This window comes from Sarcophilus harrisii, chromosome 6 (genome assembly GCF_902635505.1).
Source record: "Sarcophilus harrisii chromosome 6, mSarHar1.11, whole genome shotgun sequence".
NCBI classification, from domain to species: Eukaryota; Metazoa; Chordata; class Mammalia; order Dasyuromorphia; family Dasyuridae; genus Sarcophilus; species Sarcophilus harrisii.
The window spans coordinates 252,712,621-252,731,933 of NC_045431.1; the positions used below are offsets into that span (position 1 = coordinate 252,712,621).

Here is a 19,313-nt window from a genome sequence, read left to right on the forward strand (position 1 = left end):
TGAGAGATGAGGACTCAAAACCCTTTGGGGCTTCATTGGGAGAAAAGTTGCCTTTAGTGTTCTCAGACTTTGAGATCTCTTCTCTGTCTCCATCAAAGCTATTTATGGTCAGAGTCTCAATAAAGAGAGTAGGAGCATGGAGTCAAAAGAACTTTTATTCTTATCTGGACTCAGGCAATCTCTAATTCTGTGACCCTTGGAAAGTCACTTACCTCTGTTTCTCAGTTTCCTCATCCATAAAAATGTCTGGAGAAGAAAATGGCAAAACACCCCATTATCTTCCAAGAAAACCCCAAATGTGTCATGAAGAGTTGGTCATGACTTAAAATACTAAAGAATGATTGTTTAATCTAGAAGAACAGACTACAGACAGCACCAAGTTCACTTTTAGATACAGACTATGTGTCTTCTTATTCAGGAATTGAAACACTCTGAAACATGAAGATAATACTTATGATTTAAAAAAAAAATGATGGCATATAGGCATTCTCCCACCTCCTTTTCCATTGAATCAACAAACTTGAAAGTAAGGCAATATTCTTAGAGTCTGAAATGTTTAATCTGTGAAAGTATTTTTGTTCTTTTCATCATTGTTGTTGTGCTTGTGTTATTTTAGGCACATGGTAATTTGAATTCACACTAGATATTATGGTGTTATTTTCTTTAGCTCCAAAAAAAGATCAAATGTTTCACACCCTAACAATAAAGGAGAGATAGAATACATGGTAGAATAAGTATTATTTAATACATATGCATTATTTTTAAATGATATAAATATTTATTATAAATGAATTATTAAATAAGTATAAATTTATTATTAAATAAATATAATTTTTGTAATTAAATTGTTATAAAATAAATACAAATATTTATTTTAACAGAATATAAATCAATTTAAAAGCAGAATTAAATTCAAAGTAGCATTTTGTAATTCTAATTTTTAATCATGCATTTGACAATGCTCTGGAAATCTTCCTTTCATGAAGAAAATAATCACATTGTTGATAATTTGGCTTTAAAAAAAATACTTTGAAGTCATCATTTGAAATTTCAATAATTCTTAGACAATATCAAAAGCTATCATAGCTATAATATTTCTGAACATATTTGTAGATGAATGTATATAGATGATATGGATACAAGTTATATGTATATACATATATCTAGGCATCTACATACCCACATAGTATCCATTTATGCAATGAATATACATAATGGAAAGAAAAGGGATTAGAAAATGTTCTTTATTTAGAAGATGGTGCTTGTATTGATTTTAAATATTGAATGATTTATTGATTAAAGCTAGAAGTACCAAAAGGTTGAAGTGACAAAATATACTTTTCAGAAAAAAAAAGATATACAATAAGTATTTTCAGAGATTAATTAATTTCCATTAGATTGTTTACCATTGCATTGGAATATATCAATATCAAAAATCATCAAAAATTACTACTATTGTTTTTCCAAGTTATTTAAAGATGAAAAGTATAATGGTGATGGAATGGAGGCCAACCCATAACACAATACTAAAGATTAAAGGAATTTGGATAGATACTTTTTAAAAAATGTTTTGTCCATTTAGGCATGGATTCAGAAAATATGACACATACAAAATAGCTAAGTCTAAATAACAGATGGATATATGTATTAGATTTATTCAATGTATTAGTTGTTCTTTTAAGAGAATGAGATCCATCATTTCAAATAGAATATTTTGTTGATATTGTTGTTTAGTTGTTGGTGTTCCTGTTTTTGAAGCTGCTATTTTTGTTTACATTGTTGTCGGTGATGGTGAATATAATGATGATGATGCTAGTAATTTAAAGAGACATCATTTTTTTTTGTTTGTTTATTAACTTCCTGAGTGTATTCTTCACTTCATTGTTCCTCAGAGTATATATCAAAGGGTTCAGCATAGGGATGACCACTGCATAGAAAACAGAACCTACATTTTTGGTGAACCAGGAGCTTTTGGTATTGGGAATACAATAGAGAAAAAGGACTGTTCCGTAGAAGACTCCAACAGCTGTAAGGTGAGAGCCACAAGTGGAGAAGGCCTTATGCCTTGCCCTAACTGAATGCATCTTCATCACAGTTACAAAAATAAAAATATAAGAAGAGATTATGACTATAAGTGTGCTAAACATATTAAAATTTGCAAATATAAAAAGTATCAGCTCACTAAAATGTTTATCAGAACAGGCATTATAGAGTATGCCAGAATAATCACAGACAAAATTATTAATGATGTTGGTCCCACAAAAAGATAATGTAAGAAGAGAAAAAGTAAAGAGCAAAGAGAAGAGTACTCCCCAAGAATATGCTGCAGCCATCAATAAGGAACAACATTTCTGGGACATGATGACCATATATAAAAGGGGATTACAAATGGCCACAAAACGGTCATATGCCATCACTGCCAACATGAATGTGTCAGTAAAAGCACAGGTAGCAAAAAAGAAAAATTGTGTGAGGCAAGTAGAAATAGACATTGTCCTATCTTCTGCCACTATGTTTTCCAGCAGCTTTGGTGTAACAACAGTGGAGTAACAGAAATCCACAATGGATAAGTGTTTAAGGAAAAAATACATAGGGGTGTGCAACTTGGGGTTCACAGCAATGATTGCAATCATTCCAAGATTTCCCATTACACTGACCACATAGATGACCAAGAACAACAAAAAGAGAAGAGTCTGAAATTCTGGGTACTCAGAGAATCCCAAGAGAATGAATATGGCTGTAGAACTCTGATTTTTGTCAGAGATCATCATGGCTAACGTTCATAAAAAGTTGAAAGTAAATTCTGAAAAACAAAGTAGTAGAGTGAGAGTGACATAGGTAAAAGCTAGGTTTAAATGATGAAACTTAAAGGATATTTAAAGGAATAAAATATTTTTCTATGACCCTTAATACATAAAGGGTCAAACTTGAAAACAGAAGTCTTGATTCTTTTCTTACTTCTGACATGAACTAAGCTGTAACCCTGCAATAATATTTAAACTCCTAGGTATTCAGAAAATCACTAATACTTTAAATAAGTCAGATGCTAATCTACTTTGCAAAAGTTGATTTTACATTGGCAGCTATAATCCCATGAAAGGGATTATAGGCATAAATAAAATTAAAAAAAAATAACAAAACTTGTGAAATTTGTCTTTATTAAAAACTCAAATAAAATGATGGGGTTTTTTTTGAGAAATTGATATAGGATTAATGAGGAAATGTGGAATAATATGGGCTCAAAATTTAAAGGACAGGTGGAAAGAAAAGCTAAGGAGAAGAGAAGAAACATAATTGTGCTTTCCTCAGAGGAGATAGAATTAGGGGTCAGTGACAGGTAATATCAAGGTTCTGAGAATGATACCCATAAAATTTATAAATGCAACCTAATTCTGGGATGGATTCTGTGGATAACTTCTTTCACAAAAAAAACATTGGAAAAGAAAAGCCAAGGACCAATGACCTTGTCTGGTTAAATAAGATCTAAAAAATTAGTTAAAGGAAATTCTGTCTTCAGGGAATTGTATTTCCTTGGAATTATAGGAGATAGTTTATCACAAAATTTATTTACCATTTATATTATCTGTTGTTTACCAAACTGTCCTTAACTAATAATAATGAAGTCTTTCAAGGTGAAGCAACAGAAGAAAAGGAATTGATTCAAATGGAAGATTATCCCAAATGTAGAGAATTCTGAATGGAGAAAATCCACAGACATGTTTCTTTCTTTGTTGTTCCTAGCATCTGTATCCAAATGGGAATTAAACAAAAAATTCTTATATTCCAATCCTTATATTGTTTTCTTTGATTTTTTTTCTCCTCTCTTTGAGTCATTAGGTGATTTCTTAGCAAGAGTTAGAACTAATAGGAAACACTTCATATAAACTTTAGAACTTGTATTTATGATTCTTCTATAGAAGTCTTCTATATAGTCATAAGGTACACAGAATAAAGAAGATAGCCCATTCTGATCTATTAATATATGTTTATGTTGATTTTGAATATGTTCTCCAAATGCACATGAATTTAATAACTTATTAATCATCTTCTGTATGAAGACAAATAGTTGAGGAACTCTTTAAAATAAGTACTTAGAAAGTCGCAGTTCAAAAAAAAATCTGTTATTCTCCAAAGTCGTCAATCCAAAAATTTATGTCATACCATTGTAATTCTCATAGTCAAAAATATTTCTCTATATATACTGTTGGATAATGGCAATGTTTGGGAGGTGAAAAAAAGGAGGAGGAGGAGGAGGAGGAGAAATTCATTATCAACTAATTCTATCCTTGCTTTTCAAGTTTGAATAGTACAGGGATAGATTTAAAACAAATGATAAAACTATGCAGGTAAATAAGAGCCCTAAGACTTTCCCTGACTTTATAATAATTTGAGCAGAGATGCAAAAAAAAAAATAAATGTTCATATAGATATAAGAATACTCTGAGTCAGAAACCTGAATTTCTGAAGCCTTCACCTGAGACTTGATGGAAGAAACATCTTTGGTATTATCTGGTTCGGTGTCTGTGTTTTTTTACTTCCTTCTTCTACTGACAGAATTGTCCCTGCCTTACACATTCCCTCATACTTCCCACCCCATTTCTTCCACAGTTTGTTCCAGTTTGCCTCTTTCATAAGTGTTCTCGGGATAGTTAGCCTTGAAGATTGCATTTGTCATAAAACTAATTGCACAGTTTATCTATTAAAACTAAACACATGCAGTTAGTGGTCTCTGACATTTGCATTTGTTTTATATATGCATCTATCCTATTTTCCCATAGAAGAAATTATGAATTCTTGAACTTAGATTCTGATACCTCTTAGCATCTTTGAGGCTTAGCACAGTGCTCTCAAAACAGTAACTATCCACTAAATGTACCCAGCTGATGAAAAGGAAGATTTAAAGGCAGCACCTACCTCTTTTGCCTGACAGGTCTTTATAGATCAAGAGATTTGAAGAAATTTTCTGGTAGCAATTTTTTATTCTGAAAAGAAAACGCAAGATAATGTCTAGGCATAACATCTGTAATTACCAGGTTAGGGATAGCTGATTCCTAGAAACATAAGTAAATTATTGTTGAGTTTGGGATCGGTAGCAAACAATATCTTCTATTAATAAATACCACCTTCCCCAAAATTGATCAGAATAAAAATTTAAATGTAATGGACATGTATAAAATCTCTGAAAATGGAAACTTAAATTGGAAACTTCTTAAATCACTTTTTGAACACACTTCAGCAAGAAATAGAGCAAAACTCAGCTTTAGAGAGATGTTAATATTGTGCCAATAACCTGAATGTAGGATGAATGATGTCAAATTTAATGTATCTCAAGGAACATAGTGAAAGAGATGCCCAATACTAATTACCTTGCCTCACTAGAACCCAAAAGTAACCAAAGATAATTCTGCCTTAAGAAAATAGTATTTATTTGAAATTATAAGGGATAGTTATAGTCAGACATTTCTTTTCCACTAATATTATTTATAATTGGCCAATATATCTTCAACTAATATTAATGATGTCTCCCAAGATAAAGCAACAGGAGACAATTCCAATTTAAATTACTGTAATATCATCTAACTCAGTAATTGACCCACAGTAGGATTGGATGGTTGTTGTCCACCATAAGAATACTATTTAAAAAAATCACCAAAACAGGGTAACGGATTGGGATTAAGATATGATATTACTTCTTGTCCTATTTTGATCTACTGCATCCCTTGTTAATTAGAAATGCCAGGTAAAATCCCAACTTTACTGAAGCTTTACTTGATGTAACCATTAATATTAACCCTTTCTCCACTTTATCACCAAGAAATCACACACACACACACACATAATATATATATATATATATATATATATATATATATAAAGAGAGAGAGAGAGAGAGACATGCATCTTATTTGTTTTATGATTCCCCATTATATTATATCATCTTTTTTGAAATTCAGGAATTTTTAAAACTCATTGTATTGCTAATGCTTTTTGTTGTTATTAACACATTACGACTGATACTTAATAATATTAACATAGCTTTTACTAACTTTCATTAACTCATTAAATACTTTATAAATATTACCTCTCTAGATTCTCATAAGAACTCTGAGAAGCTCTTCAACAATGAGATGGTTCAAACCAGTTCCAATTATTCAGTAATGAAGAAAATCAGCTACACCCAGAGAGAGAACTATAGTAAATGAGTGTGAATCACAACATAACATTTCCACTCTTTCTGTTATTGTTTGCTTGCATTTTTGTTTTCTTTCTCATTTTTTAAACCTTTTTTCTAGATCCTATTTTTCTTGTGCAGCAAGATAATTGTATAAATATGTATACATATATTATATTTAACATATACTTTAACATATTTAAAAAAAAAACAAGTCTCAGAAGTAGGTGCAATTATTTTCCCAGTTTTACAAGAAATTAAATTGAGGTAAGCAAAGATTAAGTGACTTGTCTGTGATCACATAGCTTGTAAATATAAAAGATCATTTTTAAATTCAAATCATTCTGATCCAATCTCAACTGTGGACCTTAATGACTGCAATTATCAGTCAGTCAGTCAACCATTTTCACTCTTTTTCCTAAGAGTTATGACAACAAAAACGACAAAAAGTTATGAAACGACTTGGACATAAAGGACAAGAAATTCTCTCTTAACTATCACAACTTATCTTTTCTTGTTCCTGTTTAAATGTCTGCACCAAATTCTCATCAATATGATCTGTCAGTACATTATTGCTATATAAACAAAGACTCATCCATGCAGTGCAAGCTGCTTAAAGCACAATTAGAAATTTAGCAGAGAGCTTCAATTCTTTTTTTAGTCTTTTTTCAACTTTTCTCAATGTTCCTCACCCAGTTTGAAGCTCTCTTGGAAAACATATTGAAATGTTTTGCCATTTCCTGCTCCAGCTCATTTTACAGATGAAGAACCAAAACAAATAGGGTTGTGAATTTCCTAAGATTCCACAACCAGTAAGTGTTTGAAGCTGGATTTGAATTCATTGCCTCTGGATCAGTGCCCTGCATACTGTATCACTCAGCTGCCCTGAATTGTTCAGTCAGGATTTTTTAAAATATAGTTTGTCTTATTATCTGAGGTACAACTTAATTAATGATTTTTTTCAAGTTCTTTTAATTCAAACAAGTTCTTCAGAGGAAGACTTAGAACAAAAATCTGCTTTCTCATGCTCTCATAATTCCCACAGTACTAAAGTGTTTTTGGATTTGTATTATATATTATATGCATTTGTTTATCTTTGCGTGTATATGATTTTGTATAATTATGCAAATATATGTATGTATAAATATATACACAATACACTCATTTGAAGGATAGTTAAGGAGTAAACGATGAAAAAATAATGGACTAGATAGCTCAATTCTAGACCAAAAAGAAAAAAAAAATCTTTCTATTTATCTTGTGAGTCTTATAGATGCTCTTTCAATTTTGCCCATCTCTTTTCAGGATTTTTTTTGGTTTGTGTTTTAAGTATTCTCAATCTTAGTGGCCATAGCACACACCTCCAGGTTTATGATTATCAGAAATTTAGGTTTTGAAAACTTATCACTTATCAAGTCCATTCCTTTTAACAGAAGAAGAGAGAGAATCTATGAATGAGTCATAGATTAAATGACTTGTCAGGCGCATACAGACATCAAACAGAAAAGATTTGATTCTCCCCTGGTTCTTCTGTGCCTTACTCTCTTCCCACTACACTGTGTCTCATCTTCAAAAGCAACCATTGAAAAATGAGCCCAGATTCTCTATATTTCTAATTTACCATCATACAAACCATACCAGGATGCTTCTTAACTACTCTTTATTAATTACAGTATAAATTTTTCCTTTTATTTTTGTTAGATACATAATTTAGAAAAATATATATATATAATTTAGTCTACCTCCAGCATAATCTTCAAATAGTTTTTTTTTTTTTTTTTCCTATATGGAATCATAGTTGCTGGTTAATTGCTCTGTTCATTGCTCTCTGAAGATAACATTTGTATTTCTACCTTTTTGCTTTTGTACATACATTGCTCCAAAGTCTGTGATGACTTTTTCTTTTTTCATGGTTAATAGATAAATTTTAATAATAAAGGATTATAGAAATTATGAATCAATTATACAGAAAATTTATTTTCCATACAAAATTTCAAAATGAGTTATTCACAGCAGATCATAAAGTTCTTATTTAAGAAGTTAACTTCACAAGTAAAAGATGGAATATATATGCATGGCAAGGTAATAGTTTATTTGCGGAAAAAACAATCAGAGTTTTGATGAACTAAAAGTTTAAATAGGATTGATTGACAGACACAATAGCAAACAGAATGGAAGTTTCATCACTTTAAAATAGATATAATGTCAAAGAAAAGATAAATTATAGTTATTTTATTTCTTTTCCCTTGTCATATCAAATCTGAAATATTATGTTCAGCTCTGAATGTTGGGAAGAATATTGATAAGCTGGAGAGTGTCCAAAAATGTTAAGAAACTTGGGATCATGTCATGTGGTGTTTGTTTGGAGGTCTGGGTGATATTGAGCGTTGACAATAGATATTTTTTATGATGTTCGGGCTAGCAATATAATATCTGGACTAGCTCCCCAGAGGGCCTCAGGATCAGCCAGAAACGGGATCAATCAAAGTCTTTGGTCTTTAGGGGGAGAAGTGAAGGAGGCAGGCAAGCTGCCACGCAACTTACTAAGCAAAGATGTATCCTGAATTCTGGAGTCCGGAGTCTCCAGCCTCTCTTTTCCTCTCTCCCTTAGCCCTCCAGTGCTTGCCTACAATTACCTCACCACCAAACATTTAGCAAACTCCAATCAAGAGGAGAGCCATCAAATTACCATAACACCAAAGTATATGCTTATCCATTATCTCATATTGAATAGTTAATTAGCCTTGTGTTATGCTCTCTGATTCAAGCACACCTTTTCAGAGTTTCAGCCCTCTACAAATTTTGAAGTGGGGACAATAACTGTGTTCCTCTTTTTAAAGGATTGTTATCTGAAAAATTGCTGCTTCTCCCTTAAGGGAAGAACTAGATTTAATGTGTAAAAGTTGCATAGAATTATGGAAAAGGAGGGATGCAGAAGTGAAGATCATCACAGTATTTTCTAGAATAGAAAGTGGGGCAAGGACTCCAGAAGGAAGAATTGTTGCCATATGTAAAGTAACCTCTGCACCCAATCAACAGCACCAAGCAACTAAAATTGCAATGAATCAAAAGGAACACATATGTAGGGAATTTCCAGAATAAAAAATAATAAACTGCATGACAAGGTTAGAGGCAGCCTCTTTCCATAATCATAATTTAGTAGGAAAAGCAATGATTACATTAAAGGAAAAAAGACAAACATGGGAAAGAGGGAACTAATCAAACTTTCTATAATTATGGCAAAACAAATAGAAAATTACTAAATTAAATAAAATAACCAGTAAACTTACTGAAATTTTCAACTGAGTCAATAAAAATGCTAATACCCTATTTTACTAAATTTTCTCACCAAGCAGGACCTCCATAAGAAAGTATTTACTGAATATTTGAAACTTGCCACTTTTTTATGCAAAATATTCCAAAATATATGATGTATGAAAGGAAAAAGTTATGGTTGGGGAGTATTAAATCATGTGTCCAAAGACCTGAATATAAGATGCAATTTGCAGTGTAGAAACAAGAAGAAATCCCTTAATCAATGAATATTGCATAAAGTTGCAAAATCTTCAGGTACTTTTCTACTAAAGGGAATGAACTACCTTTATCCATTCAAGTTTGTGTGTGTGTGTATGTGTGTAAATCCCACACCCTTCTGCTCTTCTCATTGCTGTTACTTGACCTTTGTATCACTGATGGCCAGAACAATGCCTTAAATAGTTAGGAAAGTTAATATGCATTTTTCAGATTAAATTGATTTTTATTTTTTCTTATCTCCTTTTTGTATAATTTCTAATTGTTCACAGCAAAAATATGATGGAAATGATTAAGTGAGAGTTATTCTATATCATTAATTTTCTATTATTATTATTATAATTATCATTATTTTGGGGAAATGTAGATACCACAGTAAACAGTGGAAGCATGGAGTCAAAAGAATTTTAATTCATATCTGAACTCAGACAGTCTTCAGCTGTGTGACCCTTGGCATGTCACATAACTCTCTTTGTCTCAGTTTCCTCATATATAGAAATTTCTGGAGAAGAAAATGGTAAAATACTCCAGTATCTTCCAAGAAAACCCCAAATGGAGTTATGAAGAGTTGAACATGGCTGACTAAAGAACAATTGTTTACCTTGGACAGACATACTTCAGATTGCAACAAGTTTCTAAAAAAGGAACTTTTTAGATCAATCACAGATTAATCACATTCTTATTCGGGATCTGAAAAACTCTGAAACTTGAAAATAGTACTCACATAAAAAAGGATATGTGTGTTGCTTTAGAAGAAAAAAAAACTGACAAAACAGAATTTGTCAGAGAAGAAATGCACAAAAATATTGAACAGCTGAGGATGAAGAATACCATTTGTATGGCATCCTCCTTTTCACCTGCATCAACAAACCAGAGAGCTATGACATATTGTCAGAATCTGAAATATTGAATATATGGCAGAAAGAGTATTTTTGTTTTCATTATCATCATCATTGTTTTTGTAGTGTTGTTTTAGGCATATGGAAATTAAAATTCACACTATACATTATTATGTTAAGTTTGTTTAGCTCCAAAAAAAGATGAAATATAACATGCCCTAACAATTAAACAGAGGTATAATACAAGATAGAATAAATATTATTTCACACATATGCATTATTTTTCAAATGATATATTTATTTTAATAAAATATAAATCAATTTAAAAAGAGAATTAAATTCAAAATACAATTTTATAGTCATATTTTTTTAATCAGGCCATACTCTGGTATAAATATTAAACTGTGTTTTGAAAAGTAATGGACTCTTAAAAAGAATTTAGTTTGAGAATTACTGCTCAGGAAATCTTTGTTGCCTGAATAAAATGATCATATTTTTTTTTAATGCTTTGCACTCATGATTTAAAATATCAATCATTCTTATACAATATTAACAGCTACAACTACTATAGTATTCCTGAACATATTTATATATCCACACATAGAGATGGATATATATGTGTGTTTATATGCATATATATATATATATATGTAAAGACATTAACATACCCACATAGTATCTATGTATAAAATTAATGTTAATAATATACCTATATACATATCAAATCCAATATTTATTGGAGAGCAAACATATTAGAAAATGTTCTATTTTTATGAGGTGGTGTTTGTGTTGATATTTAAAGGAAGCTGGAAGTATTAAAAGAAAGTGAAAAAGTAGAACATTGCTGAAAAGAGATGTACAATGTATATTTTCAATGATTAATGTATGATCAATGATCAATGGCAAGAACAGTAAATAAATAACATTATTATATTGTCTTTAAGAGTGATAAGTTTTGTGGTGATGGGATTTATTTTTTCAGTTTATTGCATGGATTTTTTAAAAAAATGTGATACATATAAAATAGCTAAATGGAATTACCAAATGATTATAAGTATTAGAAAAATTCTGAATGTACTAATTCTTCACTTAAGATAATTAAGCCATTAACTTGAGGAGAATATTTAAACAATAGATGTAGATGTTATTTTGTTATTGCTGTTTCTGTTGTAGAAGTTCCTATTTTTTGTTGATAATGGTGGTATTGGTAGAGATGATGATGATTATGATAATGACAATAATTTAATTAGAACTCATTTTTTGCTTATCAACTTCCTGATTATTTCTCTCACTTCATTGTTCCTTAGACTGTATATCAAGGGGTTCAACATGGGAATGACCACTGCATAGAAAACAGAGGCCAAATTTTTGGTGACCCAGGAGCTTTTAGTATTGGGTATACAGTAGAGGAAAAGGACTGCTCCATAAAAGACTCCAACAGCTGTCAGGTGAGAGGCACAAGTGGAGAAGGCTTTATGCCTTGTCCTAACTGAATGCATCTTCATGATAGTAACAAAAATAAAAATATAAGAAGAGCATATGACCATGAGTGTGCTAAACATAGTAAAATTTGCAAATATAAAAAGTATCAACTCACTAAAGTGCTTGTCAGAGCAGGCAGCATTGAGTATGGCAGAGTAGTCACAGACAAAATTTTTAATGATGTTAGTCCCACAAAATGATAACACAAGGAGAGAGTAGGTGAAAAGTAAAGCGAAAAATAGACCCCAGGAATATGCTGCAGCCATCAAAAAGGCACAACGTTTCTGGGACATGATAACCCTATATAGAAGGGGATTACAAATGGCCACAAAGCGATCATATGCCATCATTGCCAACATGAAGGTGTCAGTAAAAACACAGGTAGCAAAAAGAAAGAATTGTGTGATGCAAGTAGAGATAGACATTGACCTATCTTCCACAACTAAGTTTTCCAGAATCTTTGGTACAACAACAGTGGAGTAACAGAAATCTACAAAGGATAAGTGTTTAAGGAAAAAATACATTGGAGTGTGTAACTTGGAATTCATAGTAATGATTGCAATCATTCCAACATTCCCTGTTACGCTGATCACATAGATGGCCAAAAATATGAGAAACAGAAGAATCTGAAAATCTGGGTACTCAGAGAATCCCAAGAGAATAAATGTGGCTGGAGAGCTCTGATTTATGTCAGAGATCATCATGGTTAGAATTCAAAGGAATCTGATGGTATATTCTGAAAAATAAAATAGTACAGTGAAAAAGATATAGGTAAAAAATAGGCTTAAATAAATGATGACACTCAAAGGACATTTAAAAGAATTAAACATACCTTCTATGAAAGGCAATGTTTCTTACTACATAAAAGGTCAAGACAGAAAGTCCTCATTCTTCTCTTATCTCTGACACTTACTACACTGTTACCCTGAATAAATTATTTAATTTCCACAATGGCAGAGGAAATTCACTAATGTCCCAAGTAGCAAGTAGATACCAATCTACTTTGGAAAATTTGAATTCACATTGAAAATTGTTTATAAGAAAGAAATTACAGGTATACACATAATAATGACACTAAATAATTTTCATGTGAAATTTGTATTAATTGACAATTCAAATAATATCAGTTTTTGTGAGAAGTTCATAAAGGATGGATGAGTAAATGAGGGAATAAGATGGAATCAAAATTTAGAGATTACAGAACAGAGCTTCCAAGTGGAGAAGAAATGTAATAATGCTTTGCTGAAAGGAACTAGAAATAGGGGTGAGTGGTAGTATCTATCAAGATTCTGAGCATGATAGCAATAAAAAATAAAAAGCAACCTGATTCTGTAATGGATTCTGTGGATACACTTCTTTCTCAATAAATATGGAAAAAGAGAAGCCACAGAGGAATGACCTAGTTCAACTAAAATTCAAATAATTTATTGCAGGAAATGTTGCCATTAGAAAATAGTTTTTTCTTGAAAGAATAGGAGATAAGTACTATCAGGAGTTTATTTTCCTTTCATATTATTTGTTATTGACCAAATTGTCCTAATGTAATATTAGTAAAATCTGACAAAATGCAGCAACACAAGAAAAGGAAATAATTCAAATGGGAACCCTGAACAAATACTGAAAATTCTGAATGGGTAAAATCCAAGAAATTAGGTTTCTTTCTGTTCACCCCCCCAGCATCTATTTCCAGGCAGGAACAAAATGAAAAATTATTTTGTTCTAATTCTTATTCATTTTCAATTTTTCCCTTACCCAGCTTCTAGGTGTTCTAGATTTTTACTTTTTTAAGTATCTCATCTTTTAACTTAATTTCCCAAAATCCTACATGGTTCCTTTATAATTTCACTTTTCTTCCTACTCCATTTTAATTTTGTTTTGTTTTGTTTGCTTTTTCTCCCCTCAGTGAGTTATTAGGTGTTTTTTTTCATAATAGGGTAACACCCATAATACATATGTCATATAAACTTTAGAACTAGTATTTTTTATTTCATAAGTATATATTGTCACAATTCTGTCTTACAGAATGAAGAAAATAACCTTGTCTGAGCAGTTAAAATATGTTTATGTTAATTTTAAAGGTATTCCTCAAATGCATATGCATCTGAAAAGTCATTAAGCATGTACTTTAGAAAGATAAGTAGCTGAGGTTAAGATAAGTAGCCAAGTTAAAAAAAATATATAGTCAAGACATCACACCCCATAATTAAAGTCCATTATTCTACATTGTAATCATTTGTTGAATCCAAAAATTTATGAGTCCCACTATCATTCTTATAGTTAAAAAACATTTCTCTATTTAGCTATTAGACAAGGACAATGTTCCGGATGTGAAAAATGAGATAGTCACTACCTAGAACAAATTCATTCTCTACTAGTTTTGTTCTTGCTTTTCAAATTTGACAAATGCAAGCATAGATTTAATACTAATTATAGGAATGTGGAAGTAAATAGGAGCCTTAAGGCATTCCCTGACTTTACAACAATTTGAGCAGAAATGAAAAAAAAAAAAAAAAGTTCATGTAGAGAATGAGAATATTCTGAGTAAAAACCTGAGTTCCTGAACTCTTCACCTGAGATGTGATGGAAGAAAAGTCTTTGGTATTTTCTGGTTCAGTCTCTGTATCAGAATATCTGAAAAGCTAAAGACAATGATCTACTTATTGCTTGATATTCAAGTCCTATTTTAATCTGAGCAATATCTACGACCTTAGTTCCATAAAATTTTCCTAAGTGAAGTTATTGTTTCAGCCAAAGCATACTACTCATAAATCCATGAACTAAAATTCCTTTCTTCCTTCAAACAGAATTGTCTCTGCCCAGAACTTTGACCTGCCCTCTCACTTTCTTACACATTTCCTATATGGTTTGTCCCAGTTTGCTTTTTTATGTGTGTTCCCTGAGTAGTCAGCCTTGCGGATTGTGTTTGTCATAAAACCAATTGCAAAGATTATATATAAGAACTAATACCCATTCAGCTTGACATGTGCATTTGGTTTCTGTCTGTATCTGTCCTCTTTCCTCCCCCAAAAAACAAGTTCTTGAACTTAGACTATGATACTTCCAAGCATCCTTGGGGCTTACCATAGTGATCTCAAAACAATAACTATTTACTAAATATTCAGGGATGATAGTGGAAAGAATTATTCAAAATCAGCACATACCTCCTTTGCCTGGCAGTTCTTTATAGATCAAATGATTTGAAGAAATTTTCTGGTACAATTTTGGATTCTGAAAAGAAAATACAGGATATTTTCTTGGCATAACTGCTGTAATCACCAGGTTAGGAATGGTTGATTCCTAGAGGAATAAATCAATGAATGTTGCCCTTGGGACAATATCTACTATTAAAAATACCACCTTCCTCCAAATTTGATCAGAATCAGAACTAAATCAGTAATGGATATGTACAATCTCTGAAAATGGAAACAAATCATTTTTTGATCCTACTGAAGCAACAAATAAGTGTCTTTTAATTTCAGAGCAAAACTCAGAAGGAGAAATCTGTGTTAATACTGTTCCAATAACCTAAGTCAGGGATGAATGACATCAAATTTACTTTTGTCGCAAGCAACTTGGTGAAAGACATGCCAGAGACTGATGACCTTGTCTGGTTTTAACCCAAACAGGTAACCAAATCCTGCCTTAAGGGAATAGTATTTGGTGGGAATCACAAGGGATAGTTATTGTTGAAATTTTTTTTTCATTCATATTATTTGTAATTGGCTAACATATCTTTAACTAATATTAATGAATTCTCCCAAGATGAAGCAACAGGAGACAATTCTAATTTAAAGTACTCTAATTTATCATCTAACTCAGTAATTGACCCACAATAGGTTTGGATGGTTGATATCCAGCATGAGAATAGTGTTAAAAAAAACAAAACAAAACAAAACAATACAAAAAAAAAAAAAAAAAACACCAAAACAAGATAACTGACTGGATTTGTGATATGAAATTTCTTCTTTGCCTAGATCTCCTATTGTTTCTCTAATCAATTACAAATCGTAGGTACAATTTCAACTTTACAAAAGCTTTTCCTGATTCCATCTTAATATTATATCTTTCTTCATTTTATTTAATACCAATAAATCATATAAAATTATATAGAGAGAAATAGAAACATTTACCTCTTTTTTTGTTTTATGATTTCTCATTGTATTACCATTTTTTTTTAATTAGGAGCTTTTTAAACTTTCAATTTCTAATACTTTGTGTGCTTATTAACACATAGCTATAAACACTAAATAATATTTACATAGATTTCATATTCCAAAACTTGTTCATCCACTTTATGGGTATTACCTTATTTGATTCTCTTATAAACTCTGAGAAGTAGATGCTATTATTTTTTCAGTTTTGCAGAAAATAAACTGAGGCAAACAAAGGTTATTAAATGATTAGCCTGTGGTTACATAGCTTGTTAATATGCCATGTTTGAATAAAGATATTCCTTATTCAATCTCAAAAGTAGGCTTTAATGACTGTTCAATTGTCAACAAATCATTTTACCTATTTTCCCTAGGATTTTGACAACAACAATAATAACTAATATTTATATGACATTTTCTTGTGCCAAGAATTACACGAAGTTTTAATGAAAATGATCCTCAAAATGACCTGATGAGGTACGTAGTACTATTATTCTATCTTTACAGATTGGGAAACTGATGCTAACAGAAATTCAATGTTTTGACCAGAATTATACAGCTAATAAGTGTCTTGAGGTTGCATTTGAATTCATGTCTCCTTGACATCAGGCTCAGTATCTGCTGAACTGTAAAATATGATATCAGACTAGAAAATATTTAAATTTATTTTCCAAATTTAACACATATACTGAAGGCAAAAACAAAATGGCAGAGTAGACAAGTCTTTATCTGAGCCTTTCCTGGTGTCCCACAGATCAACACCAGATCCAGCTTCCAAATGGGTTTGGAGTGGAAAAAAAAAATATTTGCAGTGCAACAAATTTCCAGCAGAAGATATTTTATTTTTTTTTTTTTTTTTTTTTTTTTTTTATTTAATAGCCTTTAATTTACAGGATATATACATGGGTAACTTTACAGCATTAACAATTGCCAAACCTCTTGTTCCAATTTTTCCCCTCTTACCCCCCACCCCTCCCTAAATGGCAGGATGACCAGTAGATGTTAAATATATTAAAATATAACTTAGATACACAATAAGTATACATGACCAAAACATTATTTTGCTGTACAAAAAGAATCAGACTCTGAATTATTGTACAATTAGCTTGTGAAGGAAATCAAAGATGCAGGTGTGCATAAATATAGGGACTGGGAATTCAATGTAATGGTTTTAGTCATCTCCCAGAGTTCTTTTTCTAGGTATAGCTAGTTCAGTTCATTACTGCTCCATTAGAAATGATTTGGTTGATCTCGTTGCTGAGGATGGCCTGATCCATCAGGACTGGTCATCATCTAGTATTGTTGTTGAAGTATATAATGATCTCCTGGTCCTGCTCATTTCATAGCATCAGTTCGTGTAAAGTCTCTCCAGGCCTTTCTGAAATCATCCTGTTGGTCATTTCTTACAGAACAGTAATATTCCATAATTTTCATATACCACAATTTATTCAGCCATTCTCCAACTGATGGACATCCATTCAGTTTCCAGTTTCTAGCCACTACAAAAGGGCTGCCACAAACATTCGTGCACATACAGGTCCCTTTCCCTTCTTTATAATCTCTTTGGGATATAATCCCAGTAGTAACACTGCTGGATCAAAGGGTATGCACAGTTTGATAACTTTTTGAGCATAGTTCCAAACTACTCTCCAAAATGGTTGGATTCGTTCACAACTCCACCAACAATGAATCAGTGTCCCAGTTTTCCCACATCCCCTCCAACAATCATCATTATTTTTCCTGTCATCTTAGCCAATCTGACAGGGTGTGTAGTGAGTATCTTAGAGTTGTCTTAATTTGCATTTCTCTGATTAATAATGACTTGGAGCATCTTTTCATATGACTAGAAATAGTTTCAATTTCTTCATCTGAGAATTGTCTGTTCATATCCTTTGACCATTTTCAATTGGAGAATGGCTTGATTTTTATAAATTAGAGTTAATTCTCTATATATTTTGGAAATGAGGCCTTTATCAGAACCTTTGACTGTAAAAATATTTTCCCAGTTTATTGCTTCCCTTCTAATCTTGTCTGCATTAGTTTTGTTTGTACAAAAACTTTTCAGTTTAGTATAATCAGAAATTTTCTATTTTGTGATCAGTAATGATCTCTAGTTCTGCTTTGGTCATAAAAACCTTCCCCTTCCACATGTCTGAGAGGTAAACTATCCTATGTTCCTCTAATTTATTAATAATTTCATTCTTTATGCCTAGGTCATGAACCCATTTTGACCTTATCTTGGTGTACGGCGTTAAGTATGGATCAATCCTAGTTTCTGCCATATTAGTTTCCAATTTTCCAGCAATTTTATCAAACAGTAAGTTCTTATCCCAAAAGCTGGGATCTTTGGGTTTATCAAAGACTAGGTTGCTATATTTGTTGACTGTTTTATCCCTTGAGACCTAATCTATTCCACTGATCAACTAATCTATTCCTTAGCCAATACCAAATAGTTTTGGTAACTGCTGCTCTATAGTATAGTTTTAGATCTGGTACAGCTAAGCCACCATCATTTGATTTTTTTTATTAATTCCTTGAAATTCTTGACCTTTTGTTTTCCATATGAATTTTGTTGTTATTTTTCTAGGTCATTAAAATAGTTTTTGGGAGTCTGATTGGTATAGCGCTAAATAAATAGATTAGTTTAGGTAATATTGTCATCTTTATTATATTTGCTCGCCCTATCCAAGAGCATTTAATATTTTCAATTGGTTAGATCAGACTTAATTTTGTGAAAAGTGGTCTGTAATTTTGCTCATAAAGTTTCTGATTTTCCCTTGGCAGATAGATTCCTAAATATTTTATATTATCAGTAGTTACTTTAAATGGAATTTCTCTTTGTAACTCTGACTGTTGGATTTATTAGTGATATATAAGAATGCTGATGACTTATGTGGGTTTATTTTATAACCACAACTTTGCTAAAGTTGTGGATTATTTCTAATAACTTTTTAGCAGAATCTCTGGGGTTCTCTAAGTATACCATCATGTCATCGGCAAAGAGTGATAATTTGGCTTCCTCATTGTCTATTCTTATTCCTTTAATCTCTTTCTCAGCTCTTATTGCTATAGCTAGCGTTTCTAATACAATATTAAATAGTAACGGTGATAGTGGGCAACCTTGTTTCACTCAGATCT

The 19,313-nt window shown here is 31.5% G+C and overlaps 2 protein-coding genes across 2 annotated transcripts; both read right to left on the reverse strand.

Annotated features, from left to right (window-relative positions):
• Positions 1–1,086: 1,086 nt before the first annotated feature.
• On the reverse strand, positions 1,087–2,771 carry LOC100929266 (olfactory receptor 5D13-like). The gene is made up of 2 exons (XM_003774328.2): positions 1,854–2,771; positions 1,087–1,119 (listed from the first exon to the last, which is right to left on the reverse strand). The coding sequence occupies exons 1-2, from the start codon at positions 2,769–2,771 to the stop codon at positions 1,087–1,089; spliced, it is 951 nt and encodes a 316-aa protein (XP_003774376.2).
• Positions 2,772–11,795: 9,024 nt separating this feature from the next.
• LOC100929010 (olfactory receptor 5D13-like) lies at positions 11,796–12,728 on the reverse strand. The gene has a single exon (XM_003774327.1). The coding sequence runs from the start codon at positions 12,726–12,728 to the stop codon at positions 11,796–11,798; it is 933 nt and encodes a 310-aa protein (XP_003774375.1).
• Positions 12,729–19,313: the final 6,585 nt, after the last annotated feature.